The sequence below is a fragment of the Candida margitis genome, assembly GCF_024628925.1.
Source record: "Candida margitis strain CBS 14175 chromosome Unknown scaffold4, whole genome shotgun sequence".
NCBI classification, from domain to species: Eukaryota; Fungi; Ascomycota; class Pichiomycetes; order Serinales; family Debaryomycetaceae; genus Lodderomyces; species Lodderomyces margitis.
The window spans coordinates 306,611-334,608 of NW_026261813.1; the positions used below are offsets into that span (position 1 = coordinate 306,611).

The 27,998-nt window shown below is 38.2% G+C and overlaps 13 protein-coding genes across 13 annotated transcripts; 7 read left to right on the forward strand and 6 right to left on the reverse strand. All coding sequences in view use genetic code 12, as the record gives it.

Annotated features, from left to right (window-relative positions):
- Positions 1-119: 119 nt before the first annotated feature.
- On the forward strand, positions 120-3,335 carry SMC5 (DNA repair ATPase; the record flags this gene model as incomplete). Its single annotated transcript, XM_051815006.1, has 1 exon — positions 120-3,335. The coding sequence occupies one exon, from the start codon at positions 120-122 to the stop codon at positions 3,333-3,335; it is 3,216 nt and encodes a 1,071-aa protein (XP_051671529.1).
- Positions 3,336-3,351: 16 nt separating this feature from the next.
- CANMA_002889 (glutamate--tRNA ligase) lies at positions 3,352-4,905 on the reverse strand (the record flags this gene model as incomplete). Its single annotated transcript, XM_051815007.1, has 1 exon — positions 3,352-4,905. One exon carries the CDS (start codon positions 4,903-4,905, stop codon positions 3,352-3,354), a length of 1,554 nt encoding a protein of 517 aa, XP_051671530.1.
- Positions 4,906-5,261: 356 nt separating this feature from the next.
- On the forward strand, positions 5,262-6,344 carry CANMA_002890 (uncharacterized protein; the record flags this gene model as incomplete). The annotated part of the gene is made up of 1 exon (XM_051815008.1): positions 5,262-6,344. One exon carries the CDS (start codon positions 5,262-5,264, stop codon positions 6,342-6,344), a length of 1,083 nt encoding a protein of 360 aa, XP_051671531.1.
- A 260-nt stretch (positions 6,345-6,604) lies between these two features.
- Positions 6,605-7,039, forward strand: CANMA_002891 (uncharacterized protein; the record flags this gene model as incomplete). Its single annotated transcript, XM_051815009.1, has 1 exon — positions 6,605-7,039. The coding sequence occupies one exon, from the start codon at positions 6,605-6,607 to the stop codon at positions 7,037-7,039; it is 435 nt and encodes a 144-aa protein (XP_051671532.1).
- A 61-nt stretch (positions 7,040-7,100) lies between these two features.
- Positions 7,101-7,883, reverse strand: SYN8 (syntaxin; the record flags this gene model as incomplete). The annotated part of the gene is made up of 1 exon (XM_051815010.1): positions 7,101-7,883. One exon carries the CDS (start codon positions 7,881-7,883, stop codon positions 7,101-7,103), a length of 783 nt encoding a protein of 260 aa, XP_051671533.1.
- Positions 7,884-8,124: 241 nt separating this feature from the next.
- On the forward strand, positions 8,125-10,707 carry SYS3 (Sys3p; the record flags this gene model as incomplete). The annotated part of the gene is made up of 1 exon (XM_051815011.1): positions 8,125-10,707. One exon carries the CDS (start codon positions 8,125-8,127, stop codon positions 10,705-10,707), a length of 2,583 nt encoding a protein of 860 aa, XP_051671534.1.
- Positions 10,708-10,867: 160 nt separating this feature from the next.
- Positions 10,868-11,686, forward strand: CANMA_002894 (tRNA methyltransferase; the record flags this gene model as incomplete). The annotated part of the gene is made up of 1 exon (XM_051815012.1): positions 10,868-11,686. The coding sequence occupies one exon, from the start codon at positions 10,868-10,870 to the stop codon at positions 11,684-11,686; it is 819 nt and encodes a 272-aa protein (XP_051671535.1).
- A 274-nt stretch (positions 11,687-11,960) lies between these two features.
- On the forward strand, positions 11,961-13,664 carry DPS1-1 (aspartate--tRNA ligase; the record flags this gene model as incomplete). The annotated part of the gene is made up of 1 exon (XM_051815013.1): positions 11,961-13,664. The coding sequence occupies one exon, from the start codon at positions 11,961-11,963 to the stop codon at positions 13,662-13,664; it is 1,704 nt and encodes a 567-aa protein (XP_051671536.1).
- Positions 13,665-13,872: 208 nt separating this feature from the next.
- On the forward strand, positions 13,873-14,883 carry CANMA_002896 (uncharacterized protein; the record flags this gene model as incomplete). Its single annotated transcript, XM_051815016.1, has 1 exon — positions 13,873-14,883. One exon carries the CDS (start codon positions 13,873-13,875, stop codon positions 14,881-14,883), a length of 1,011 nt encoding a protein of 336 aa, XP_051671537.1.
- Positions 14,884-15,676: 793 nt separating this feature from the next.
- CANMA_002897 (ribonuclease P/MRP protein subunit) lies at positions 15,677-17,953 on the reverse strand (the record flags this gene model as incomplete). Its single annotated transcript, XM_051815017.1, has 1 exon — positions 15,677-17,953. The coding sequence occupies one exon, from the start codon at positions 17,951-17,953 to the stop codon at positions 15,677-15,679; it is 2,277 nt and encodes a 758-aa protein (XP_051671538.1).
- Positions 17,954-18,658: 705 nt separating this feature from the next.
- On the reverse strand, positions 18,659-21,031 carry CEX1 (Cex1p; the record flags this gene model as incomplete). Its single annotated transcript, XM_051815018.1, has 1 exon — positions 18,659-21,031. One exon carries the CDS (start codon positions 21,029-21,031, stop codon positions 18,659-18,661), a length of 2,373 nt encoding a protein of 790 aa, XP_051671539.1.
- A 378-nt stretch (positions 21,032-21,409) lies between these two features.
- On the reverse strand, positions 21,410-24,085 carry CANMA_002899 (uncharacterized protein; the record flags this gene model as incomplete). The annotated part of the gene is made up of 1 exon (XM_051815019.1): positions 21,410-24,085. One exon carries the CDS (start codon positions 24,083-24,085, stop codon positions 21,410-21,412), a length of 2,676 nt encoding a protein of 891 aa, XP_051671540.1.
- A 2,098-nt stretch (positions 24,086-26,183) lies between these two features.
- On the reverse strand, positions 26,184-27,998 carry CANMA_002900 (uncharacterized protein; the record flags this gene model as incomplete). The annotated part of the gene is made up of 1 exon (XM_051815020.1): positions 26,184-27,998. The coding sequence occupies one exon, from the start codon at positions 27,996-27,998 to the stop codon at positions 26,184-26,186; it is 1,815 nt and encodes a 604-aa protein (XP_051671541.1).

Genomic DNA, 27,998 nt, shown 5'->3' on the forward strand with positions numbered 1-27,998 from the left:
TTTGAAGACGCGTTTGTTTGAGGAGAAGGGAAATAAAAAAATGAAAAGCAGAGAAAACTAAACAAGATTGTGCTTAAGAACAAACGTAACTTCATTGAATCAACAGTGACAGGAATACCATGAACGAGGAAGAAGATCAACAACCAGCAAAGAGGAGAAGGATCAGGGAAAAGGTGCCCTTCCAGCCGGGGTTTTTGAAAAAAATAAAGGTTTGGAACTTCACAACTTACTCATACTCAGAGTTTGTGTTGTCCCCCACCCTCAATATGATTATAGGTCCGAACGGGAGTGGTAAATCGACTTTGGTTGCAGCTATATGCATTGGGCTTGCAGGGAAGATTGACTTAATCAAGCGCAAAAATTTAAAATCGATGATTAAAACGGGTCATGATAGAGCTGTTGTAGAAATCACAGTAGAGAATGTTGCTGGCAAACCACCCATTGTGATTAAAAGAGACTTTTCCGCAAAAGATTCGGTGTGGACTGTCAATAATAAGAAAAGCACTGAAAATGCAGTGAAGGAGTTGAGACGCAAATTCAATATTCAACTAGACAACCTTTGTCATTTCTTGCCGCAAGAGAGGGTCGCGGAATTTGCCGCCATGTCCCCCGAGAAATTATTGATGGAGACAGAAAGAACTTTGAAGGATGGACAATTACTAGCGTTACACGAGGACTTGATAGACAAGGACACAACAAGTCAGCAATATCAGAAACAGATAGACGCTTTAAACCAAAGATTGGAACAATTAATCTCCCAGAGATCTCAATTAGAAGAGGAGGTTCAAAAATTGCAAGAGTACGACAATAAGGCTAAAGAAATTGAAAATCACCGTGCTTTGTTGCCTTACGCAAAGTACAATGACTTGAAGAAACAACGAGCAGAATTGAGGGAAAATCTAGAGCAAGCGAAAGCTAGGTATAGCTCCTTTGATAAGAACTTTGACCCATTGAGGGGTGATGTTTCTCTTCTTGAAGATGAAATAGAACTTGAGAAACGGGAACTCCAGGAAATTACAAAAGAACGAGAGGGTGTGTTGATTGAAATTGGCCGATACAAGCACGGTGTAACTAAAGTCCAAGATAGTATTTCCGACCTGTCGGCCGCTTTAAAAAGCTATAGAGCCAAATCAGAACTGAAGAAACGGGAATTGGAGGAAGTGAGAAAAGAGTTGGCAAACTTGACCAATCAACTTGAGAACTTTGAAAAGGTGGATAAAGAACAACTACAAATATTAAATAACAAATATGCTGAGGCAAGAGCCAAATTGCGTGAAACGGAAGAAAAACTTCGGGATGAAAACAACCAGACAGGAGATTTACGATCAGACTTGAATACTTTAGCACGCAATGTGCAACGTGAAGAATCAAAATTACAAGGCAATGATAAACTAGAGTTGTTATTATCGGCAGCTCAAGGAAAAAGCTACCGTCTTCGTGATGAGTCTTTTAAAGCGCATCGAAAACTTCGGGCTACTACTGACCTTAACTTGACATACTTTGAGGCCCCTATTATATCTTGTAATGTTTCTGACAAATCGATTGCACCAGCAATGGAAAAAATCATAGATAACAACACTTTATTCGCATTAACAACTACCACTCGGGAAGGGTATGATAAGCTAGGCAAGTTTTCTAAAGAAACAAGGTTAAATATTCCACTTAGAATGGTTGAAAATAATGAATTGCCGCGACCACGCTATTCAAAGGAAGAACTTAGGTCATTTGGATTTGATGGCTATTTGTCAGACTTCATAGTTGGTCCAAAAGAGGTACTAAGCATGCTTTACAGTACCTCTAAAATAAATACTATACCGGTAACGAAGAACCAATTGAGTCCGCAGCAGGTTGATAAGTTGACAAAGTCGTCGGATGTCCCTTTCAAAAAATTTGTTGCAGGTGACACGTTGTTCAACATCCGTACCTCGAAATATGGTTCTAAACAAGTATACTATGAGTCTGAAAAGTTTGGAAAATCACAGTTCTTTTCCGTATCTGGTATCTCAGAGCAAGATAAACAAAGAATAAACAGTAATATACAAAGATTCAACCAAGAAATTTCAGAAAAGAGGCAAGTATATCAGAACCACAAAGCTGAGATTGAGCAGTACACTTCTGACATTCGTTCTATTAGATATGAGATGTCTGAAATTAAGAATGAGCAGCAGAAAATTCAACTGATGACGACAGAGTTAACAAGCTTAGAGACAAAGATTAGCTCGAAGAAAGAAAAAGAGAAGAAGTTAGAAGAGGACTCCAACAAAGATTACTCGCGTAGAGTTAAACACTACGAACACAAAATTGCAGAATTGTACGGCGAGTTGGCTCAAAAGTCGATGGAATTAAGTCAGCTTCAAACCAAACTTTCTGATACCCAGATCAAATGTAAATTCCAGGAACTTGCTTTGACGACGTTGAGAAATAAATTGGCATCTGCCCATTCCTTGATGGAATCCCTTAAACTGATAAAGGACGAGCTAGCAAATGATGTCAGAAAATACAAGAGGGACTACGATCAAATCAAAGATTCCCCGGAGTATAAAGAGTATAAAGAGAAACAACTGTCGTTGACTGAAGAAGAAAGAGCCCATATTGCTGAATTTGCCAAAGTTTATCTAGAGAATGACACGTTTACGGAGCACACCATACGAAGCAAAATCAGTCACTTGGAAGAGGATTTGTCAGTTATGTCAGTTGGTGACAAGGGATCTATTACTTCGTTGCGGGCGAAGGTGCAGGACATTGAACGTGCAGAAACTGATTTACCCAGACTTGAAGCTGAAAAGCGCGCTTTGGACGAACGTATCAGAACTATATCAACTGAGTGGGACCGTGACTTGACAAGGTTTGTGGAACAGATTTCTGTGGCTTTTAGTAGACGGTTTTCTAAAGTTGCCAGTGAAGGGCGAGTAGAGTTGGCAAAAGCTGATAGATTTAAAGATTGGAAATTGCAGATTATGGTGAAATTTAGACATGAATCGGAGTTGAAAGTGTTGGATAATCAATCACAGTCTGGTGGGGAGCGAGCTGTCTCTACGATATTCTATATTATGTCCTTGCAAGGGCTTACTCATGCCCCCTTTAGGATTGTTGATGAGATCAATCAAGGTATGGATCCTAAAAATGAGCAAATGGCCCATAGATATCTCGTTCACACTGCGTGCCAGAATAACAAGTCTCAATACTTTCTAGTTACACCAAAATTATTGACCGGTTTGTATTACCACCCTGATATGGTTGTCCACTGTATCTTTACTGGTCCAATGATTGAGGAGAACGATGATCGACGTGATACTGGGTTTTTGGATTACGTCAATAGGATGGTTCCTGTTTAATTTAATATTTACAAGTTTATTTACAGTATAGATCTCTATAAGAAGCTATCCTCTTTAAACACTCTTTTTCACCTAGTAGAGACGTCAATGCTGGAATCGGCAAACCTGGTTTACCACCACTAAGAGCTGCCCTCAAGGTCATGAAAATCGTCTTTTTCTGCAACCCTTGTGCGGTTAGTCTTTCGACAGCATTGTCTATTCCATGCTCAAGGATATCATCTGCAATCTGCTTTGCTTGGCCAATGACCTTTGGTGGTTTGACATGCGCATAGTCGACGTCTTCGAAAAGGTACTTGTGCTCCGCCACGCCGTCAATGCTGTCCAAGTTCGGAGCTAGGTGACACAACAAGGTTGTGAGATATTCCTTGCTTTTATCTTTACTTAAAATGGCAAATTTTGGATAGAATTCATCCACCAACATCTTTAATGTAACCTCATCTTGACAAATTCTTTGGAAATGCTCCTTTTGAAAAAAATGCAATTTTGAATCACTCACCTTGGCATTGCCTTTAGTCAACTGGTCTAATGAAAACAGGTTGACCAATTGTTTCAAATCTAAGATTTCACTTGACTTTACATTCAACTCTCTTTGAGGTGACCAGCCAAATAATGCAACAAAGTTAACCAAAGCTTCAGGTAAAATACCTTGCTCGCGTAACAGCAAAATATTGAAATCGCCCTTCCTTTTGGATAACTTCTTATCTTGAAGAGACGTCAACAAGGGAATATGTATGTACTCAGGTGGGGTCCATCCAAATGCGTTGTATAGTGCAATGTGCTTGGGGGTTGAAGGTAGCCACTCTTCTCCCCGAATCACGTGTGATATCCTCATGAGATGATCATCTACGACATTTGCAAAGTGGTATGTTGGCATTCCATCGTTTTTGAGTATCACAAAGTCATCATATCGTTGATCTTTTGAGTTGTATTGAGGTTGTAAATTTAACTCTCCGTGTAACAAGTCATTAACTTTAGGATAATTGTATGGTGATTTAAATCTAATTATGAATGAGTCTCTGTGTGAGTCATGGTTACTAAGGCACTTTCTGTCGTAGGTGACGTTTGTTGGTGGTTTCAACAGCTTTGCACTTTCTCGCAATTCGAGTAATCTCTCTTTTGAGCAATAACATTTGTAAGCAAGTCCTTTATCTAGTAAAATCTGGGCATGTTTTTGGTATATCTCCTTCCGTTCGGATTGCCTATAAGGTCCATAGGATCCACCATGAATTGGACTTTCGTCAATATCCAAATTGCACCATTTCAAAGTATCAAATATATTTTGCTCTGCTCCATCGACAAGCCTATTCCGATCAGTATCTTCTATTCGAACTAAAAATTGACCCCCGGTGTTTTTAGCAAGCAAGTAGTTGTACAATGCCGTTCGCAAAGATCCAAGATGGAGAAACCCCGTTGGTGATGGTGCAAATCTTGTACGCGCTGGTCTTCCTGGATGAATTGATTTTCTTTTCGGTTCTTGTAGTTCGTCAAGGTTAAGCTGAGTATAATAACGTCCTTTGTTAATACATTGCTTGTAATGTCGTGTACTTAGTCGAGGAAGATACTTCCACATTTAGTAACTCGCTGAGAATGTGATTCAACTAGACTGTTTGTTTTATAATTTTTCATTTGGCTTCTTCTTCTCTTTTCCCACGAATCATGTGGTAGCGATCCAAGGGGGTATATTCAAAGTTTTGGGTGTCTTCTTTTTTATTTGTTTTTGAAAAAGTACACGTACTCACTTTCTGTTTAATGCGCTTCAAAAGAAAGAGAGGGAGAGCGCCACTGTAAATATATTTATAAAGAAGGAATTCAAGGGGGGAGAAAGATAAAGAAAATCAAATTATATCTCCATTGCTTTGACAACTTTAATCTTTCAAAGGTACAGAGCTCTGTTATTCAATTGAGTTTTCTTTGGATAGTCTTAAAATGTGCAATAGAAACAATAAAAACTCATCTTATTTTCAGGAGTCTTCAGACAAGCCTCACTTGGAATCAGGTAATTCCGTTGATGACTTCGACAAGTGTGTTGAGAGCTTTGACAAGATTGTTACAAATCTCGGATCTTTGACAAATGCTATAGTTGATGTGTCAATTGATGCTGGTAGGGAATTGAATGACAAGGCAAGGGAGTGGTCATTTAACTGGTTGTTCAATCCAAAGAAAACATGTGATGACGACTACTACAATTATGAGGATCGCAAGCCACATTTTTTCAACTTTCCTCCATTTTACCAAACTAGAGACGCAGACTTAAACTCAAGTCAAGCAGAGTCGAATGGTTGGTGGGGTAACAATGGCCGCTTTGGATACAATTTTCCCTTCAAATTTGGAAATACCCCCTTTGGTTATCGTGCTTATAAGGGCCCATCAACTAGACAATACCATGATTGTTTAGATAAGAGAGGACAATCTTTGTGGGACGAGCAAGGATACTGGAGGTGTTTATTCCCAGAAGCTGAAGTGCCAGTAGACGTGTTGGACTTCAAAAGAAAGTACTTTGCCGATTCAGTTGTGTCAAAGGAGGATTTTTTCAAGTACATGAATGAACTTGGAGCCAGTGAACAGAACAAAGTTATTGACTTGAAAGAGAAAGGCAAGTTCTTCAACACGTATGAGGATTACTTGGCATGGAGACAAGACAAGTATTCCGAGTTCAAAAAGCGAAAAGACGATGAAGCTAAGGCAAGAGCAACCGCAAGATCACAAGTGTTGGAGCTGGTGAAACAAAAGCACTCTGAGGCTGCTGCTGCTGCCGCAGTTGGTATTGATGATAACGACAAGTATGTCACTTCGACATCGGTCAAGTCCAACGTATTCACTGACTTAGATACAAACGAAGTAAAGTATGTTGAAACTAAACAGGAGTGTTTCAGTGATGGTAATTGTGTAGTCACAAAGATCACAAAGCTGAAGCCAATCGGGACTACCGACTGGGCCAACGTGGAAGAGCATACAGAAAGCTCTTCTGACTCTGGAAATAACGCCAATAAAGGCTGGTTTTGGAAATAGGATATTTAATTGGCTGGGTCTAGAGAGGAAATTTTTTTACTTCTGAATGAAGAGATGGGAAGAATCTTTTTACTGTGTATATAGTTTTAATGTGACAACGTATAATTTCTAATCTGATGTGTAGTATTTCTCTTTGCTTGACCCATTTTTGGTAGCATCGATTGGATTTTTGCCATACCTTTTTGAGAGAGACTAAATTTTGAGACAAAGTCACAGGGTCAACGACAACAACCATCAATCCCATCTAAACAACCCATTACATGAATCCATTGAATAAAATTATATTCCTATCTGCGTTTCTTGCTTCCGGATTCCTATTAATATTACTATCATGTGCCTTATATAGTAACTACAAGCCACTTTGGGTTATCGCCATATTCTTGTCCGCACCTTTGCCAAACATACTAGCAAATGCTATAGAAAATTCTAGAGATAACAACTTTCTCACATTCAACGACTACGGAACCTCAAATGAAGGTAATGCAAGTCCTTTGCAGGAGTTTGCCAGATTTACAACGGGTGTTTTAATCATCAGTGGTATTGCGTTGCCCTGGAGTTTGTACCATTGTTATTTAATTGGCTTAGAGTCATTCATACTAAGTGTCACAGGAGGTTTAATTGTATATTCAGACATAATCATATTCATCTGGTTCTTTAATAATGAAGAAGAGGAAAATGACGATTTCAACTTTTGAAAAATTAAAATCATATAGATCTGGAATTGGGAAATGCATTGTATTTTGTTCGAAATTGTCTCTAATTAAGTACAACTAATAAAAGAATCAAAATGATAGTTAGAATTATGATTGTTGTTAGACTGCCATTTTCTCTTGCCATTCGCCTAAAATCATTCAATCTCGTTGTGGCTCGTTGTATTCTTAAGCTGGAGTTGTCAACACCTTGCTCTAAATCGTTTAAAATTATCAACTGATCATCCAACTCTTGGTCAATATCCTTCCCCATCATATGTTGCCTGCTAATCAGCTGATGTAAGTAATCCAAATCCTGGTCTTGTCGCATCATTGTCTGTTGATGTGCAGCAAACATTTGATGATTAGTCCTTGAGTCTTCTTCCTCCTCTTCTTCTTGCACGGCTTCATCTGGGTCATCTCTATACGGTTGGAATGGTTGAGTCCCCATCATTTCAGAAGTATCTGCTTCATTAGGAACGTCTTTGAATCTAACTGCCTTTGCAGGAGCCGTTTTGGAAGATTTAGGAATTTCGTAGTGGAACTCTGATGCATCTATATTACTATCGTTTTGAATAGCCTGGTATATATCCGCATATCTATCAGCGAGATCTTTAAGTTGATCATACAAGTCGTTATCTTTGTAGTGGGTTTCTATTTCTGCCTGTACTAGCTCGAAGTTCTCAATAGTCTTGTGAACTAGATTATTCAACTCGGCATTATCATTCGCAGAAGGTTGTAGATCGAGTTCATGCAACTTAGATCTCTCCTCTACGGTTTCCTCGATTTCCTCAATAGAAACCTCTATCTTGTAAAATAAAGATTTGACTTCTTTCCTGCTTAGTGGCATACTCTTTGATGTGCTGGCGTGTTGACTGTAAGGTATGTTGGCTTTTGTTATGTGTGGCCCTCAGATTAAAGAGATAACACAAAAATTTTGAACGAAACTAAAGTTGTGAATTTTTGTCTAAGACTGTGTTTTTTTCAAACATATGTAACACTTTAGATTGACAAACCGAACCCCTAACCCCAACCGCCCTAGCATTTGTTGAAAACTTTGATATCTAATTCAACTCTAACACTGATTAGCTATGTTCTCGAAGATTCGAAACTTCTCCGAGGATGTGGCCAAAAGTTTGAACGACTTGAATTTAACAGATCAACAAAATCAAGCACAACAACTGAAACCGGACCCATTGGCTCAGCTACAACGAAATGCCCGAATATTACAAGCAGAAACTCCTGACTCCAATCAATTGACTCAACCAAAAGATGAACTGGAATCTGATGTCCCATCTCGAATATCAACACCCGCCAACAATGGTGATCAAACGCCTTCAAGCACAAAGCAAGGGACGCCACCCGTCGATTCGTCCACAGTCAGCTTAGATGAATTACCTCCTGCTATTAAATCAAAGATGAAAAAATTTGCCAAGTATGAAGAGAAGTATCCTGTGTTGTTGGAGGCTTACAAAGTTGAAAAGAGGAAAACAGAATTGATCAAGATTTTCGAGAATGTACTTAAAGAGAACACTCCGGTGTCATCAATATCTGATGCAAGGACTCTTGTTGAGTACCTCAATGGGCTCAATGAGAAAACTAAGATGCAGAATAATGAGATCAGGAAATTGACAAAGGAGAACTCTGTGCTTACTTTTAAAATAGCCAAGTATGAGGAAGAAGGGGAGGATACTTTGTTTAGGAAAATCGAAGACTTGAAGAAGGAAAATGATGGGTTGAAGAAACAAGTGTCTGATCATGAAAGCAAAATTAAGACATTGAATGAAGAAAAAGACAAACTTGAAAAAAGACTTGAGGAAAAGGACAAGTTGACTGATGAACAAGCTAAGGTTGAAAAAGAGGAATCTGTGGCTCAAAATGAGCTGGAAACACCTTCTGGTGATAATGACTACAAGGAAAACATAAAGGAGCTAAAATCCAAACTTTTGGACAAAGACAAGGAACTCGAAGACGTCAGAGTGAAACTCCAAAGGGCAAATAAATCCTTGGAAGAAAAGAAAGACGAAATTGAAGATTTGAGAGACCTGATGAAAGATATTGGAAATGACTTGGTTACCGCAAAAGACGAAATCAAGGACTTGAGACTGAAAGTCAAGAACGGTAACCTGGAAGGCGATAAAATAACCGATACTTCCCATGTGGATATGCAAGAGAAAAACCTTGAAAAACAAATCTCAACCTTGGCTGATGAAGTAAAGTCATGGAAGGACAAAGTGTCTCAAAAGACGAAAGAAGTGAAAGAATTGCAAACTAAAGTAACCACCTTGGAAGACGAATCTCATGAAGAACAATTGGCAAATAAACAATCTGAAAGCCAGCTTCGAAAGGAAATACAATCGTTGAAGAAGCAATTAAACGACCAAAACGAAAATTTAAGCAATACCGAGAAACAATTGAATGCGCAAAAGGCGGAAAGGGAAAAATTGGAGCAACGATTGCATGAATTGTCCAAGTTTAAAAGTAATGACACCTCATACAAGTTGGAAGTCTCGTCATTGCAGTCTAACTTGGATCACAAAGAGGAGACAATAAAAGAACTCAAGTCCAAAATAGAGTCTCTCAACGAAAACAGCAACACACTCCAAACAAAAATTGACAAGTTGGAAAAAACAAATAATGAGTTGCAAACCAACTACATGGGTTTACTTAAAAACAAAAATGAACTTTTGACAAAACAAGAGTCCTTTATTGAAAGTGAAAAATCTTTAAATGTTCAATTATCAAAGCTTCAAAAGGAGAAACAGGAGATCCGTAACGAATTGGACAAAACACGCAGTAGCTTGGATTCGTTGTTGTCAGAAAAGCTGTCTGCAAGTAATGATGTCCAACTGTACAAAAGGCAATATGACGAGTTGACGATGAAATCAAAGGAATACAATTTACGGATTGAAAGTTTGGAAGATGATTTGTCAGAGAGTCGAAACTTGTTGCAAGAAAGGACAAGAGAAGGAGGAAACTTGAGACGATTGTTGATTGAAACCGATGAAATGATGAAACAGAAGGAGTCAGACCACAAATTAGAGATTAGGAGACTAGAGGATGAGAAAACTGAATTTGAAAGAAGCAGTAACCAGTTGATCAAAAAGAAGCAAAAGGATATTGATGAATTGAACGTGGCATTAAAAGAGCATAAGCAACGCATTTCTAACCTCGAGGAAAGACTTAAAGTCATTGAAGCTGTTCCGCATAATGAGCTGGTTCCCGAGAATAACCAAATAGATTCAGAATTGCAAGTTCAAATAAATACTCTACGAGAAGCATTATCAGTTTCATCTAACAAACTAAAGGATTATGAAAAATTGAATTCCAATTTAAAGAAGTTGAATGACGATAATTTGTTAAAGTTTGAGAGACTTTCCAAGAATTATAAACTATTAACTCAACAGTACAGATTAATGAAGGACAATGAAAGTCGTCGTGGGTCAGCTGAAAGTGTGACTAATTCTTTAGTAAATGGATCCGAAAGGAGGGAGAGTTTGGATGAGAAAAAGGACAAAGATAAACAGACAGACACCAACATTGCATATTTGAAAAATGTTTTGCTTGGATATTTTGAGCATAAGGAACAGCGGGAGCAGTTGTTGCCGGTATTGAAAACAATATTTCAGTTTTCCAAGGATGATGAGAATAAATTTTTATTAGCGTTGAAGTAGTTCTTGTTGTGGGGAAAGTTATATATATATATATATATAAAAACATGAAAAGTGTATATATAAAACATTGTCAGTCAATTGTAAGCAGTATTTTTGCATCCACTCTTTAAAATTTTCTTAAAAAAAAAAGTATTCTTTTGCCATATAACCAACATCCAACATGCAAGACTCTTTTGCTCAGAAGAAGCAAAGTATACTTCGAGATATATCAACAAATGGACCCGAGAACTTGGACGCGTCTCCAAAGGGAACCATCGATGATCATTGTATACCGATAATAAATTTAATCAATTCGCATCGTGATATGGTGACAACATCTTCATGCTCTGGAAGAGTTTCAGTATACTTGGAGGGTACCCAGAATAAGTTAGTACTGAAGGGAAATGAAGGTAAATGGATATTTGTTACCCATGACACGTCGAATCTTGAGAACTGGTACAAATCAATTGATTTCCAGTACGTGCATGAATACCCAGCATCATCGTATGAAACAAGATCTATATTGTACAAATTTGAGGCTCTAATATTGCATGTCAAATGTCGAGATCAGTCTGCAGCTAACAAACTATACTCGGTTGCGATGAATTGTGGGTTTAGAGAGAGTGGCATAGGAAGCAATTACAATGTGGCCATTAGAACCTCAATTAAATTGGATGTGCCTATTGGATATTTAGAAGGTGGTGACATTTATCGATGTTTTGTGACAGAGGAGTATTTGAAATTCATCACCAGTGTGTCATTTGATAGATTTCAAGAAAACTTTAAGAAATTGGAGCAGTTAAACAACGCCATTGAAAAGAATATCATCAATGCACCTTTGCGTGCTGATGGTGATGATCATGATGATGATAACACACAACAAAAGGGTACAAAAAATAAAGACTGGGAAACTATTGAAGAAAGACGAGCACGAATGAAACAAGAAGGTTTACAAAGAAAAGAAGAATTGAAAAAAGCCAAAGAATATGCATCCAACTGATTAAGGAAATTGATGTTGTTTTGTAGGTGATTACTAAGTATAAGTGAAGTAGTTTTGTTTGAGTCATAGAAGAGACCAACAAATATAAAATATTTTGAATTAAAAAAGTGTCTCACCTTTTCTCTGAAGAACGAACAGAACAGACAGAAACGAACAGAAACGAAAAATAAAATAAAATTATTTCTTTTAAATTTTTCACTCATTTTCATTTTCTCCCTTGAAAAAAAAAAAAGAGAATAAGAAGAAGAAGAAGTACCATAACATCAAACTAACAATGTCTACCTCTGAGAAGTTGGAAAACTTATCAATCAATGAAAAGCCAGCTGAATCCCCAGCTGCCAAGCAAGAAAACTCAACCTCTGAACAACCAGAAGAGGTTATCTTGGGTGAAGATGGACAGCCATTGTCAAAGAAGGCATTGAAGAAATTGCAAAAAGAGAAGGAAAAACAAGCAAAGAAGGCCGAAAGAGAGGCCCAATTAGCCAAAGAGAAAGAAGCAAGGGAAAAAGAGGCGGCAAACGATCCAGCAAAGGCCAATTACGGAAAATTACCCATTATTAACTCGTCATCAAAGTCAAATGTAAAGAGATCCAAGATTGCCGACATATCAGCTTCCAACGATGGAGAAACTGTTACACTCAGAGCAAGAGTCCACAAGACAAGACAGCAAGGTGCCACAATGGTCTTTTTCGCCTTGAGACAACAAACAAACATTATCCAAGCTTTATTGAAAACCAACAAGGAAACCGACAACACGGCCATTTCGAAACAAATGGTGAAATGGGCAGGCGGTATTAGTTTAGAGAGTATTGTTTTGGTAGAAGGTAAAGTCGCCAAAGTCGATGAGTTGGTCAAGTCGGCTACTGTACAAGATGCAGAAATACACATCACCAAAATTTACACCATTCAAGAGACTCCAGAACAATTGCCACTTTTGTTGGAAGATGCCTCAAGAACTGAGCAAGAGGCTGAAGAGTTGGGCTTACCAGTTGTCAACTTGGACACTAGATTAGACTCTAGAGTTATTGACTTGAGAACTCCAACAAATCAAGCAATCTTTAAAATCCAATCCGGTGTCTCACAATTATTTAGAGAGTTTTTGTCCAAAAAGGGATTCACTGAAATACACACCCCAAAAATCATTGGAGCTGCTTCAGAAGGTGGTTCGAACGTGTTTGAAATTAACTATTTTAAGGGATCTGCTTTCTTGGCACAATCGCCGCAATTGTATAAGCAACAATTGATTGCTGGTGATTTCGAAAGAGTGTTTGAAGTTGCTCCAGTTTTCAGGGCCGAAAATTCAAACACCCATCGTCATATGACGGAATTCACTGGATTGGATTTGGAAATGGCATTCGAGGAACACTATGACGAAGTCTTGCAAGTTTTGGAAGACTTGTTTGTATTCATCTTTACTGAATTGAAAGAAAGGTATGGTAAGGAGATTGCCACTGTCAGAAAACAATTTCCAGTTGAAGAATTCAAGATTAACATGGTTAAATTGCACTTCAAAGAAGGTATTGCCATGTTGAGAGAAGCAGGTAAAGAGGTTGATGATTTTGAAGATTTGTCAACTGAGAATGAGAAATTGTTGGGTAAGTTGGTCCGTGAAAAGTACGACACTGATTTCTATATTTTGGACAAATTCCCATTAGCCATTAGACCATTCTATACCATGCCTGACGCAGAGGATCCAAGATACTCAAACTCGTATGACTTCTTCATGAGAGGTGAAGAGATCTTGTCTGGTGCCCAACGTATCCACGACCCAGAATTATTGAAGGAGAGAATGAAGGCACACGAAGTTGATCCAAATACCCCAGGTTTGAATGATTATGTTGATGCATTCACCTATGGATGTCCTCCACATGCTGGTGGTGGTATCGGATTGGAAAGAGTGGTTATGTTCTTTTTGGACTTGAAAAACATTCGTCGTGCTTCATTGTTCCCAAGAGATCCAAAGAGATTGAGACCATAATTTATGAATTGTATATTTTGTATATTGTATATCCTCTTGCCCTAATGTACGTTGTATAAATTTTGGAGTGTGCGGCTCTCTCTCTCTCTCAATCAAAAAATTGGTAAAAGCTAGTAGGATAGAAAAATCCGCTGATGAAATTGCCCGAATTGGACATTTTAACTAATATAGAAAGAAAGGTATTCATACACACACACACACATAGACTATGGAAGCCACAATAGTACCCCATCCGAAAGATACCAATGCAACCATATTACTTATGGGGTTGCGAAGAAGTGGTAAATCGTCAATATGCAAAGTCGTATTTCACAACATGCAACCACTAGATACACTTTACCTTGAGAGTACATCCAAGCCCACAAATGAACAGTTTTCTTCATTGATTGATTTATCAGTGATGGAGCTTCCGGGACAATTGAACTACTTCGAACCAAATTACGACTCGGAAAGACTCTTTTCCTCAGTTGGGGCTTTGGTATACGTTATCGACTCTCAAGATGAGTATTTGAATGCATTGACAAACTTGTCTATGATTATTGATTTTGCATATAGAGTGAATCCAAAGATAAACATAGAAGTATTGATACATAAAGTTGACGGGTTGAGTGAGGATTACAGAATGGATGCACAACAAGATATCATGCAAAGAACCGGGGATGAATTACTAGACTTGGGCTTGGAGGGAGTCCTGGTGAGTTTTTACTTGACATCAATTTTTGATCATTCGGTATATGAAGCATTTTCGAGAATTGTGCAACGTTTGATACCAGAATTGCCCTCGTTGGAGCACATGTTGGATAACCTTGTTCAACATTCAAGTATTGATAAAGTGTTCCTCTTTGACGTCAATTCGAAAATATATGTAGCTACTGACTCGCTGCCGGTTGATATACAAACTTACGAAGTTTGTGCTGAATTTATTGATATAACTATTGATTTGGATGATTTGTATATTGAAAACGATGAAAATGTCAACAAAAACGGTGGTGTCAAAGGACCTGATGGGAACAAAGAGTTGAGATCGGTAAGTCATTTGTCAAATGGGTCTACATTGTACTTGAAGCAAATGATTAGAGGTTTGGCTTTGGTGGCATTGATACGAAATGAGAGTTTTGCCGACACACCAGCTGACTCGGAGAAATCATTGACAATTATAGAGTACAATGTTGATTTGTTTAAACAAGCATTGATAAAAATGTGGACACCAAAACGATAAAAGTGGGCACACAAAGAGTAGCTTGTGGTAATTTATTACGTGTGTAGAAAGACCTATCAAAGCACTTTGAAAATCTTTATAGTCTAGTTAAAATAAGATGAAAATTGAAGCTCTACTCATGTTGCTACATTGTTGATTCAAGGACTGGAGACTGTATTAAAGCGTTACTATAAACTGCGCCTTTACCCCCTCCCAGCACATCTCTACACAATGATGATAAGAAACCTCTCTATTCACTGTGCACAGTCATCACACATCCAATTGCCAATCAAAAGTCCTTCCAAACAATAGTCAGTCTCGAGAACATTTGACACCCGCAAAAGTGGAAAGTGTCGACAACCAATCAAATTGGAAAATAAATTCAAAATGATGTTAATAAACCAAAAATTAAAAGACCCACACTTTCTGATCCAATTATCTCCACGGTAAGAACAACTTCTCAAAATCATCCTGCAAAAACAGGCGAAATATCAAAGCATTCATACACCGTGGAAAAGAGTAACTGAACCATTAATGAAAGTTGGCATTTTTCAACCCATGGCGATCTTTTCCACCCCCCATACATCAGCTTCAAAGAAACATTCAGTAGGAGGTGTAGGAAAATGTGCAATGCCTCTGGATCTAATAAATGATTGCAGGACTACTTGATCTCCTGTAATATCTCAAGGTAAGTATGAAGAAAAAAAAAAAAAGGGAAAAAAAATGAGAAAAAAAATTTGGTGGGAATTGAAAAGTATTTATAGTTGGCGTTTTTTTAGCGAAAAAAGTGCTACCAAAACAAATACCACTCAATTTATTGTTTTATACATTCGTATTCACAGGCATACATCAACTCTTTTCCTGGATTTCTAACAAAAATTGGATCCTTTGGTTTCTTCAGCATGTTATTTGTAAAGAAAACTGCTCCAACTCCTGTGCACTTGCCTTCGTTCAAATTAAACCCGCCTGTAGTCACAAATCCCACCACATGTTCATCCTTGCAGACTTTGTTTTCATATATTCGAGCATTGTTTTCAATCACACCTTCGCCTAATATTTTGAGTGCGATTGGGGTCACTGGCAAGTCTCTAACCCTATAATCCCCTAACATCGCTACATTCAGGTTATAGTTAGAAGGAGTCATAAGTCGGACAACACTTTTGTGTTTATCATCAGCTCTGTTCTCAAAGACAGTAGAAGCTAATTCGTTTGCAAATGCATCGGGGTGAATTCTATTGTCAGCATCCCAGTATTGATGCCATTCACTCTCTATCTTACTTAGAGTGTTCCTTGCATTTCTTAAATTATACCAATCACAAGTGTAAGCATCATAAAGGGTACTGAATCGTTCCTCGGCTTTCTGTAAAGACATTTGTTTCTTGGGCTTTTTAGCATCAGTGTCTCTACTCAAATCTCCAATCATGCAATTGTACTTTTGACCTTCGTCGCTCCATGGGTAATCGTATGGGTACGTAGGATTGTGGTTTTCAAAATTAAACTGATACATCTGTTTCAATCCGCCAGGTTTAATACCGGGAATCTTCACCAATTGAATCCAAATCGGTAAAGTCCAAAACCAAGGGCAAATTAAAGACCACGTCTGTGGCGCAGTCTTGGTCAACAAAAGTGGAATTTTGCTATGCAGCACTTTTTCAAATGGGGTTCCGTGACTTTGAATCCTTCCTAAATCTTTGATTGATAATTGGTTTTCATAAGATGCATATCTCCCTTCAGAAGACAACAACGAGGCAATGGTTACGTCACTAGTAACACGCTCGTTATTAAGTTGCACTACTGTATCGTAGATATCTTGAGTGCTCTTTATGGGGAATTTTGTCGGCTTACTCCAAAGACGTGGATCGTAGATTTCAAACGTTAGTGTGGTCCCTACTGGTATCAAAGAGTTATCTCTGTGGGAGGATATGGACGCCCAAATATTCATTACTTCCGCTGATGCATCCCGCAAATGTAAAACCTTGCTCAAATACTCCAAACTCGAGGGTCCTGATAAATCAATGCTGCCTAAACTGTAACGGCAATCGCAAAAGTCTAAACGTAGACCAGCTGCTAAAATGTATTCCCGTAACTTCCTTAAAAATTCCCCGTAGTTTTCAGTTTGTATTTGCAATAGCATGCAGCGAGTTTCTCGGGAAATAAAAATAGTTCCAAAAGCGCTAGGTTTGCCTTGGATATACATCACACCAGTGTACGACCTATTTCCATTCATCACTAATCCTGGAACATAGGTTTTGTTCAATAATGCTCGTAAAAATTGATACAAGCTGTCTTCCAGGACCCAGTTGAGACTCAATGACCCTCTATAGGACGTGTCAAAACATACTGCCCTATACTTATTTTGCCTATTCATAAACTTGAAACACTTTTGTGTAGGCGTATATGGAACTTGGAAGTCAAACTTTTTCGACATCTTGAACCGCTTTGCATGCCAAATATGGCTTGGTATCCAGGCAAACTTTTGCTGTCTTTTACCATACTTGATGCTCCTTCGTGGGGGTCGAGCTATACAAAAACTCGCTGAATGGTCAAAAGATCCAACAGAATTATTAAGCTTTTTCTCACGGGACTTCCACAACTGCTGCAACTCGTCTGCAATTTCTTTATGATGAGCACGTATATTGCACTTTGTCCAAATTTCACCAGGATTGCATCTTTCCTTCTTCAACTTTGATGCCACCTTCAAAGTTTTCTGTTTTTGCAACAATTTGTATAGCCTTCTTCCCTTGGGTACCTTTCCTGAAGGAGTTTTAGCTCCTTTCATCTCTCGTAGCGCCTTTGATCGCAATCGTTTTGGAATTCGACTTATGTGATGAGACGCAGCTCTTCGTCTCATCAGCCGAGGCAAATTCTGGAAGCACCGTGAGTTCAATGCTTGTTTGCTTTTCAATTGGGACAATTCAAATGCATTGATCTCGTACTTTCTTGACTCAATGAATTCAGGCACATTCAATTTCGTGTCTTGCTGGTCGTAGGAAGCATCCTGATTTTGTGCTTTAATGTTACGGCTGTTGTAAAGCTTTGTTTTCTTTTTATTCAACAGTGATTTCTTGTCATTACGCTGCTGATTGCTCATGTGAACGGTTCAATATTGAAAGGATAGGGTTTAGTTAAGATCACGATGATTATTGAGAGCTCCCACAAAATACAACAATAAAAAAAAATAATTTGGAATCATTTTACACGCACAAGTTATTTTGTTAATGAAAAAGTTTGCTTGGTTTTAAATTAAGCTATGGTCTGCTCTTACAATTTATGCACCAAAGCTACGATGTCGTTAAAAGTACAAAGCAGTAAGGTTGAAGAAGTCAAAAAAATAATGCTCTCAGCAGGATTCGAACCTACGATCTCCTCATTACTAGTGAGGTGCCTTACCAACTTGGCCATAAGAGCTAATATAAAAATTTTTACTTTTTTATGGAAATATTTCGTGTTTGTGCTACCTCAAATTTGGCGTAATTTTTACCACGTGTAAAATCATATAAAATAGAAGAAATACATAATTGGAGTAGCAGTGGTGACACTCGTAACACAACTTCACAACTTTGATTGGTTTGAAGAGCTTGGCATGTTATTCACTTTTGCTTTATTAAACTTGTCTCTAGCATTTTTTCAGAACAGGATATTTTTTGTCGTCATATGGCTGCAAAAAAATAGAAGTTCAAACTCCACTTGTATGCCGTATCAAGCACCTCAACACACAAAAAAATGCTCTACATTTTTGATTTCACATTCTATGTTGTTTTGAATAAATAATTAATCTAAAAGTTAACTTGTTACATCACCAACCATCTCCCCACTCGTCCTCTTCACCGTCATCAGCAGCATCAACAGCCAAGTTCAAATTTAATGTCGGTTTAGGTTTATTCGGATTGGCCTTGGAACTGTGCCCTAACCTCAATGATGTTGGCTTTTTCGAACCTAGTGGTTTTCTCGCCGACCTTGCCCCTGGTGTAGATGTATGTATATCAGTTGATTTGCCAAGATTCAATTTTCGTATTGGTTCAACTATTGGCTTTTGGATACTAGATTCATTGTCGTTGTCAAGCCAGTCTTCGTTGAAATCGTCATCCCATCCTTGACCTGATTCATCGCCACCAGTATCTTTGATTGCATTTACATTGACAGGAGTTTCCAAGATCGGCAATTGCTGTTGTGTAGGGGTACCGATTCGAGTGATATCAGGTGTAGACTGGTTGAAATCTTTGTTCAATTGACCACCAGTGGCAATATCAGCAGTTGCGCCACCACTACCACCACCAAACGAGGTCAATTTGTTAACCACTCCCCATCCAAAGTAGCCGCCATTTGCAGCAGCGTTCGAGTTTGAAGGTTCAGAAAAAGAGTTGCTACCTTCTTCATCAGGTTGTGGCTTTGGTGCAAACCGTTTATAAAATTCACGTTCTTCTTCATCTTCATCAGGCTCAACATTGGGCAATTCTTTTGCATGTGTTTCCACTGAACTCAAATACAAATCAAACACATCTTTAGCCTCATGGCGAACTTTAGCTGACGCTTTATCCATCAAAGATATAGCTAAATGGCCCAATATCTTGGAACATATTTCTTCTAACGAAAATTCATCAATTAATGATTTGAACCCATTTAATGCAGTAATTTTACAAGGAACAAATGAATCACGCAATGATTTCGACAAGGCAGTTATGAGCACATTGTTTTTGGAATTGGAATAAATCTTGGATGATATTTTGATAATTAAAATCAACGTGTTGACTCTAATTGAAGGTTTTGGGTCCATTTGAGATTTGGCTAGGATACGGAGCAACTCTTGATTAACTTGTTTGACAGAAATCTTATCAATAATAATAGTGATTGATTTCAAGGTTGTTTCTCTGATCATGAAATTTGTATCTTGAAATCCAGTGATTAATGGTGTGAATATTTTTGATTGAATTTCTGAATCCAGAAGAAACTCTTGGTATGCAGGTAAATGGGTCAACAACACCAATCGAATTGCTCGATCAGCAAGGTTGAAACTTTCAAAAATAATGGGCTTTATTTGTTTGTTGAACTCGTCGGATGTCAACTTTGTTCCAAATTTGACAATTAAATTAAGGATGGCTGTTAAAGTTTCCTGTCTCGTCATAGGATCAAGCACATTGGGATCAGTGGCTGCTCCAGGAGCAGCTGCAGCAGTGCTACTACTCTTCGTCAACTGTTTGTACTGACGGATTAATTCAGGAAGTAATTTGTAATTCAACATTCCGGGTGGATATATATCATCCTCGATATATTGCGGCAACTCATACTTGAAAAAGGTAATTTTCTCACCATCATTCATAAAGTGTAACTCATACAACTGATGGTCAAATTGGATGACTTTATTCAGTTGGTGGAAAGCTTCCAACTCTTTGACAAACGCAGCAATGGTTGATCGCTTAGCGTACAACCTCTTGACAGGACCAACTAACTTGACCGGCAATTTCACACTAGTATCAACTACCCCCTTTCCGTTGAATACTGCATACACAAAACATGCCAACTTGAACCCATCAAACTTCTTCGGATTTTGTCTAATAAAGTCATGATCAATATCCTGTTGTTGAAAATGAGGCAAAGACTGACTCAATCGATAAATGGGTTGATCAGGGTCCGATGTCAAATTGGTGACAATTTCAAATCCCATTAATTTCCAATCTCCCAGTCGATTGACAAACACCGAATTGTAAAAATTCAATCCCCCATACACTGAATTACAATCATCATTAATAAACTTCAATGAATTTTCAACAGAATAGAGCCCAGCCACCAATGCATCATTATCCAATTTATTGTTTCCCAAATACACCGATAAGGGAAGTACTCTTTCGGTAATTATGTACAAGTGGGAATCATTTTCAATAAAGTCAATAATGGATATAATTCCCGGAAATTTAATCAATTTCAACTTTTTAAACGCATTACGTGCTAGTAGCTCATAGCGTTGAGTTTTTGGCTCGCAAAGGCTAAATTCAAATATGGACACATCAGAGGAGTCCTTCGGGTTGACACCGTTGTATAAGGTCCAAATTGAATTTTGATCAGTTTCGAGCTGTGACGATGCAAGTGTGACGGGATCGACGATTTTCTCTTTAAAAGTGTACGGTATCGAAGTACCAGTGAAGGTGCTTAGTGTCTTGCTTAAAAAGTTCATTTCGTGAAAAGCAAAGTCCTGTAGCTGATTCTTTGTAGTTCGTGGTGTAAACTGTGGGTATATGTTTTTAATATGTGAGAAAATTTCGAAATTTTATCTTCCAAGTGATAGTTGCTTTTGTGTGAAGTGAAAACACGACACGCGATTCGGAAAAAACAAAACAAAACAATAAAACTTATCTGATTGATTTTACCTATACATTATTATACTGTTACAAAACATCAAAGATCGTAGAAAATAAAAATAAAACACTCAATTGCCACTAGCTTCCAATTAAGAAGTGAAATGAACACCTCTCTAATGGAACCGGAACAAAACAAATATCAACAAATTGAATATCTTCGAGCAATCGCTAAACCACAGTATTGCTAAAGTTTATCAACTCACTGTGGCTTCAGGACTAGCCAAGGAGCCTTCTGACCCTTCCTTTTGTTGCTTACCCCTTCCTCTAATACCCTTGTTTGAATTTTTATACAAGCTCTTAAAGTACAATAACAAATTCTTTTCATCAGGCGGTAATCGTTCCAAAGCCGGTCCACTCAACTCTGCTAGTTTATGCGTCAACGTGTTCAATGTATGCGAATGAAACCTATTCTGATGAGACTTTAAGTTTCCCAACTGGGTAAATGATTTGTCACAATTGTCCAACTTGCATTCAAACGGTTTCACATTCTCATGAGTTAACCTATGGGCTTCAAGGTTCCCCTTCCTGTTGAAGGACCTATTGCAAATATCACACGTGAATGGCTTCTCACCCGTGTGCAACCTCAAGTGAGTTCGTAAATTACCTCCTTGAGTAAACTTCTTGTGACAATAAGTACACTCGTATGGCTTATACCCAATATGAGAACGAATATGAACTTCAAGATGAGTCGACTGCGTAAAGTATTTTAAACAATACGGACATTGTTGCGTCCTGGCCTTGTGACGTTTACTATCATGCTCATCTTCTCCTTCCTCATGAGATGAGTCTGACTTGTGTTTTTGTGGCTTGTCAACGCCGCCAACAAGTGTGACCGGGCGTGGAACAATCTCGCTTTGAGCCGGTTGACTTCCCGGTCCATACCCCCCTCGTGCAGCCAAAACACTTCCATCTGGCCCTTGGTCAATTGATTTAGTCACCCCCTTGTCACGAGCTTGGATCACCAACATTAATTGATCAATTTTGGTAGCTCCTAGAAGTGGCCTACCATCCTCTGATCTGGCAATTTGCTGAGCCGGGATTAGATTTGGATTCACTGGAGAAACAGCTTGTGGGTTGACAGAATCAACAGCGTCTTTCGTTTGACGTGTACGCTTTGCCGGTTGTTTCCTTTTCTTCGATGATCCCAGCTCTTGTATTTGCTGTTGAAGTTGTTGCTGTTGCTGTTGATATTGAGGCTGTGGTGGATATTGCTGCAGTTGAGGCATGTAGTATTGCAGCTGCTGCTGTGGAGGTGGTTGTTGTTGCTGCTGTGGTTGTTGCTGCTGCAAATACGGCTGTTGATACGGTTGCACTTGCGGACGGCTGACTTGTGAATACATTTGTTGAGGGGGCATTTGTCCTTGAATTTGCTGTTGTTGATTTTGAAGAGGATACTGGTATCCACCCATAAAACTATTTTGGCGATTACCACCTGGCAGCATTGCTTGGAAGGAAAGCAGATTATTAAAGCTGGGGAACGTGGAGTACTGATACTGGTTTGAAGGGGACATTGGATTGGCGCTAGTTTGGAAAACGTTTTGCGACAGTGAATTTGCTGAAGGGCGTTGGTTGTATGCGGTAGGAGGGTAAGAAGACGCGTCTGAAATACGGTTAGTGTTGTATAAATTTGGCGACGTTTTCGGCGACTGAGGTTCATCGTTGCGTTTTGATGCTTTTGATGACACAGAAGAAGTCGGCGACAATTCTTTTTCAGACTTACTTTTTGAACGCTTACCTTGCCTACTTCTGCCTTTATTTCCTCCATCAATACTTTGCTTAGTGCTCAGCTTTTCTTTTCCCTTTTCGAAAATATCCAGTCTCAAATTTGCACTCGCATTTGAAGAGTTGGCTGAAGAAATTGATACTCGTGGATTCCTCAGTGACGTCTGGTTATTTATAATTTTCAAAATTGAATCACGACGTTGTTGATTATTCATGTTGCTGAAATCTATTGATCCATTGGAGATCATGTTTTGTATGATTTCCGTGATACTATTGTTGAACCCTATTGATCCCGCTTGGTTAGAATTATCCATCCAAGCCGACAAATCAAGCGAGCCACTTTTGCCCTTTGCGTTGGTTCCAGCATTTGGAGCAGGGGCAGAAACAGTCCCAGCCACTGCCGCACCAGCACCCGCAGTAGAGTTGTTCCCTGCAGGTCCTCCAGAAGCACCACTGAGTGAAAACTTTAAATCTCCTTGTTGCCAGGCAAAGAGGTTGGCCATGCTTTCCTTATTGTTGCCAAAAAGATTTTCCAAATCTTCAATGGTAAACTCCTGGTTTGGAACTAGCGAAATTTGACGTGAGCGAGATGTAGGCGGTAAATTTGGTGCTTGATTTCCAGTGCTAACGATTTTGTTGTTGCTTCCGCCCGCAGAAGCTGCAGCTGCCTGTGGTTGCTGAGAAGATACGCCTGACTGCTCACTGATCGAGTTACCATTGGAGCCTGGCAAATTAATGAGCGAGCTGAATATACTGTTTGAGCGTGACCCAAGTGGGTTGCCGCTGGATTGATTTAGGCGCGGGTTGGCAGTTGTTGTCTCATACGACTGCTCAGAAGTTGGTCGAATTTGAGATGAAGATATGGGTGGAGGCAAAAAAATCGAGTCCCCTCTACTTCGTGTGGTTAATTGTTGAGGAGGAATTGGTTGGGATTGTTGCTGAGGTTGCAACGCTGGAGGACTCGTTAAATTTGACAATGGTTGTTGTGATCTTTGAAAAGGCTGGTTGGAAAATATATTATTCATTTGTTGTGGGTACAGTGACTGTGATTGAGATGTTTGCTGCTGTTGTTGTTGTTGTTGTTGACTATGCTGTTTTTGATGTTGAGACAGCGGGTTTGGCTGTTGCGAATGCTCTAAATAGCTCATTGTTGGGCAAATCCTTTGTTTAGTATATGCTGATAATAAAAATAGTCTGTATTGATGTATAATGAAATGGGGGTCCCCTTTGTTGCTTTCTTGATATACAGAGTCCTTTTTGATGTGTAATAGTCAAAGTAAAGTTGTCAAAAGTTGTTATTAAATTTAGCTTTAATTTAGTATACTTATCAAAAACTGAGTAGTTTATAATAATGTTGTGTTTTCAAATTGGTGTACTATTTGCTGTTTAATTGATGATTGGTATGCAAAAATGATGATGCATTTTTGTTCTAACAAAGCTGGAGAATTTGAAAATATATTGCGCAACACAGACGGGGGTACAATTGTCGTTGTGTAAGCAGTGTTACTCAATGGTGTATGGATATATGAACAGTGTTTATATAGTTGAAGAATTGATGAAGGTGTGTGTGCGTGCGTGTGTGTGTGTGTGTGTGTGTGTGTGTGTGTATTTACTTGTCGTGGTTGTTAATGTTGTTGTTTGTTGTTGATTGTGGTTTTTTTCTTTATTTTTTTTGATGATGGAATTTTGTGGTGATTGCGGACTTCTCCAAAATTTATAAAAGTGTACACTTACAAAATTCCTTTGTCCTTTTTCTTGTTCTAGATTTTAAATAAAAAGTTGGGATGAATTTAGCAATTACTAGGGAGATGTAGCTGTTGTTGTTGTCATAATTACAAGTGTATGATGTTTAAGTAGACTAGGGAGACTACGAGATGGCACGTGAATCAGAGGTTTGGGGGGGGGGGGTGTCATTTAAGAATATCAGTTTGATGACAAAAACAACCAAGGACAAGGCATACAGAAGTAGATCATCTGACCCAGTTATAAAACTATACAAGTTAGAGTAGCTTTAAACGATGTGAATGGTGTAAGTCTTGAGTGAGAAAATCATGGCCCTACCTCTTCCCCCCTCCTCTTGTTGATCACATTTTATTTTTGAAATTATTTGCAACTATAGCCTGAAATCAGATAATGTACATTGTATTTTGGATCATCCGCAATTTTTTTACCAACAACATTATGAGAAGAGACAGATAAAGAGATATATTAAAGTACATTTAATTTATGAATGATTCTACTACGAGATTGACTCAACTTAAAGATTAGTAATGTATAATAACAATGATCTTTTACATATACATCAGATGTATCTGGTAGCGTATATGTTAGACCATAGCAATCGAAAAAGAAAAGATAATAAATAAAGACAACAAAAATTTATTTTTAAGTCATTTCACATTTCCTCTATTTCACCAAATAACCAAATAACTAAAAAAAAGGAAAAAATAGATGACACTAAAGAAAGAAAGAAAGGGTCAATTTACGTAATCTCAAAAGCCTCATACCACCAGACCAGATATAACATACATACAAGACATACATACCAGACGTATAGGTACATTACAGATACAGATACTTACAGATACTTACAGATACTTACAGATAATATAGGTGAACTAACATACCACTTTTCATAACTTTGCTAATTTCAACTAACTTGACTAATCTTCTTCAAAATCATCTATTTACATCAATCTTTGTTGAAATGCACTTTAAATTTGACTGTTTTAATTTAAAAGAATAAGAAGCACAAGAAGAATAAGAAGAAGTAAATCTACTGATTGATCTAGAACAAAAGCGTTTATTCATCATCAATGACATCTTTGTGATACTTTATATTTTTTATTTATTATTATTTTTATCGTGCTATTTTAAATCATGCAGGAGAGAGAGGGGGCGAAGGTTGACTTTCTTTTAAATACTAAAAAGTACAATCCAAAGACAAATAAAAGTGATAAAGCTCGTGCAATGGCTTTGCCATTGGTTGAGATTTGTGGGTCACACGACATTGTAATGGGTGATAGGTGATCTTTTTAGTCAGAGGGTGTAAAATTTAAAGAACTCTAATTCCTTTTTTCTTTTTTTTTTTTGATCTTGTGTAACTAATGTCAAAGGATTATTATTTATGCATTCATAATTACAATAGAAGACTTTTAATAGCTAAAGTAGTAGTACCCATAGTCAAAGTCAACTAGGGATCATAAAATCAAAACTCAGTATCGCTTCACCCAAACCTTGTTGGTGCTAACAACGCTCCTCTAGCTGGTTTGACTGTTCCAATCGATAAATATCCCCCAACATCTCATTAAAAATATCTTGTAAACCTTCCATACGATCATCAATCGCACTCTCTTTAGTCAACATTTTACCTCTAAACCATTTAGAACAACTTAAATCACCTCTTTTTTCATAAAGGATCTTATGCATCGTTTTGGTAAACTGCAGCAGCATGCCGATGAAATGAGATAATCGTAATAAATTCAGGTCAAAATTGTTATCCAATTCCACCATTAAAGTAGATAAAACAGTTTTAACACAATAAACAAGATCATTATGGGATAATTGATCTACTCTGTCCAAGTCACTTTGCCGTGGTTTGGGTCCATTGATGGGGTATTTATATCTATCCTGACAGAATTTGGGAAACATATTATCATGTGAAACAAGAGTGGTGTTGGTGCTTGAATTATGAACATTCCCCTGACTAGTACCATTGAGGGGTGATAATTGGTTGGTATTATTGTAATCATTTTCATCCTTGCCGTTGTTTGGCAACAAATCCTCATTATCAATTGAAGAAGACTTTTCTGACAGTTGTTGCTTCTCATCATCTACTGAAACTCCTTCTGACAGTTGTATCTCGGAATTTAGCGTTTGCCTATTATGTGTATTCTGGGTAAAATCACACTGACAAGCAACGGATTTCTTATTACTTTGATTTGAACTAGTCTCTGGATTTGATGTCACAGATATGTGGGGATTTACGTTCGTATCAGGGTGCACTGGAAAACTAGTTTGAATAGATACATTTTGCTTCAATTTACCATTTGTTAATGAATCACCACCTTTTTCATTTGATAATCCCTTGCCTAATGGCCTCGTTTGTTGAGCACATTGTTCATATTCTCTCTCCAATTTATCCAATTTGTCCAACTTGTCTAACTTATCCAATTTTTCCAACTTCGTAAGCAAATCATGTATCTCTGACTGTAATACATCAGACACAGGAGGACCTATAATAGGGTTAGATTGTGCATGAAGACTGGTTTGAGTATACTTATGTTGCTTCAATTGCTCACCAGTCTCTGAATCACAACCACTTTCTCTTAATAAATTCTCCAAGCGCCTCACCTCGTTAAGCAAGTGCTCTTTGTCTCTCTTATCATTAAGCAACAAATGGTACTCCTGTAGGCTTATTGTGCAGTATCCAACATCTGGTAACTCATGTCCTCGTGGAGACTCATGCCGCTGTTCACTTTGGATTTTTGCATTATTACTTGTTTCACTTGGATTTGGATTACTTGTTTGTGGCGAGTTTCTGGCAGTACTTTCACCAAGAGGACTACTATTTTTGGGTCCTGGCAGAAATAAATAAGGCTGCATCAATGGTTCATTTCTAAATTGTGGTTCTTTTGTGCCATGATTGTAGACATGCTGAGATTGATGAGCATCAGAGTCTTTTGGATGAAACTGTAGTGGCTTACTATGCTCGTTTATCATCTCTTCTTGATATCCATTTTCTGTGACGCCATTCTTGTCTTTTCCTAAGGGTGTACTCTGTTTTACTTTGCTTTGCCTTCGTGCTAGTTCATCAAGCGCCAGAAATTGGTCACGTTCAAACACATTCCGATGAATACCATCATAATTAGTGTTATCTCTTTCACGAGGGTGGGCTATTGGCAGTATTGAAGTGTCAAAAAGTCCACAATCATTCATGTTTCTTAATCCGCTATCAGGAGAAATCGAGAATTCAATTGTTGGCGTTCTAGTCTTATCAATCAATGGATCAGTTCTTTGCCTATACGAATTTGACACATTTGGCGTATGCTCGACCCCCAT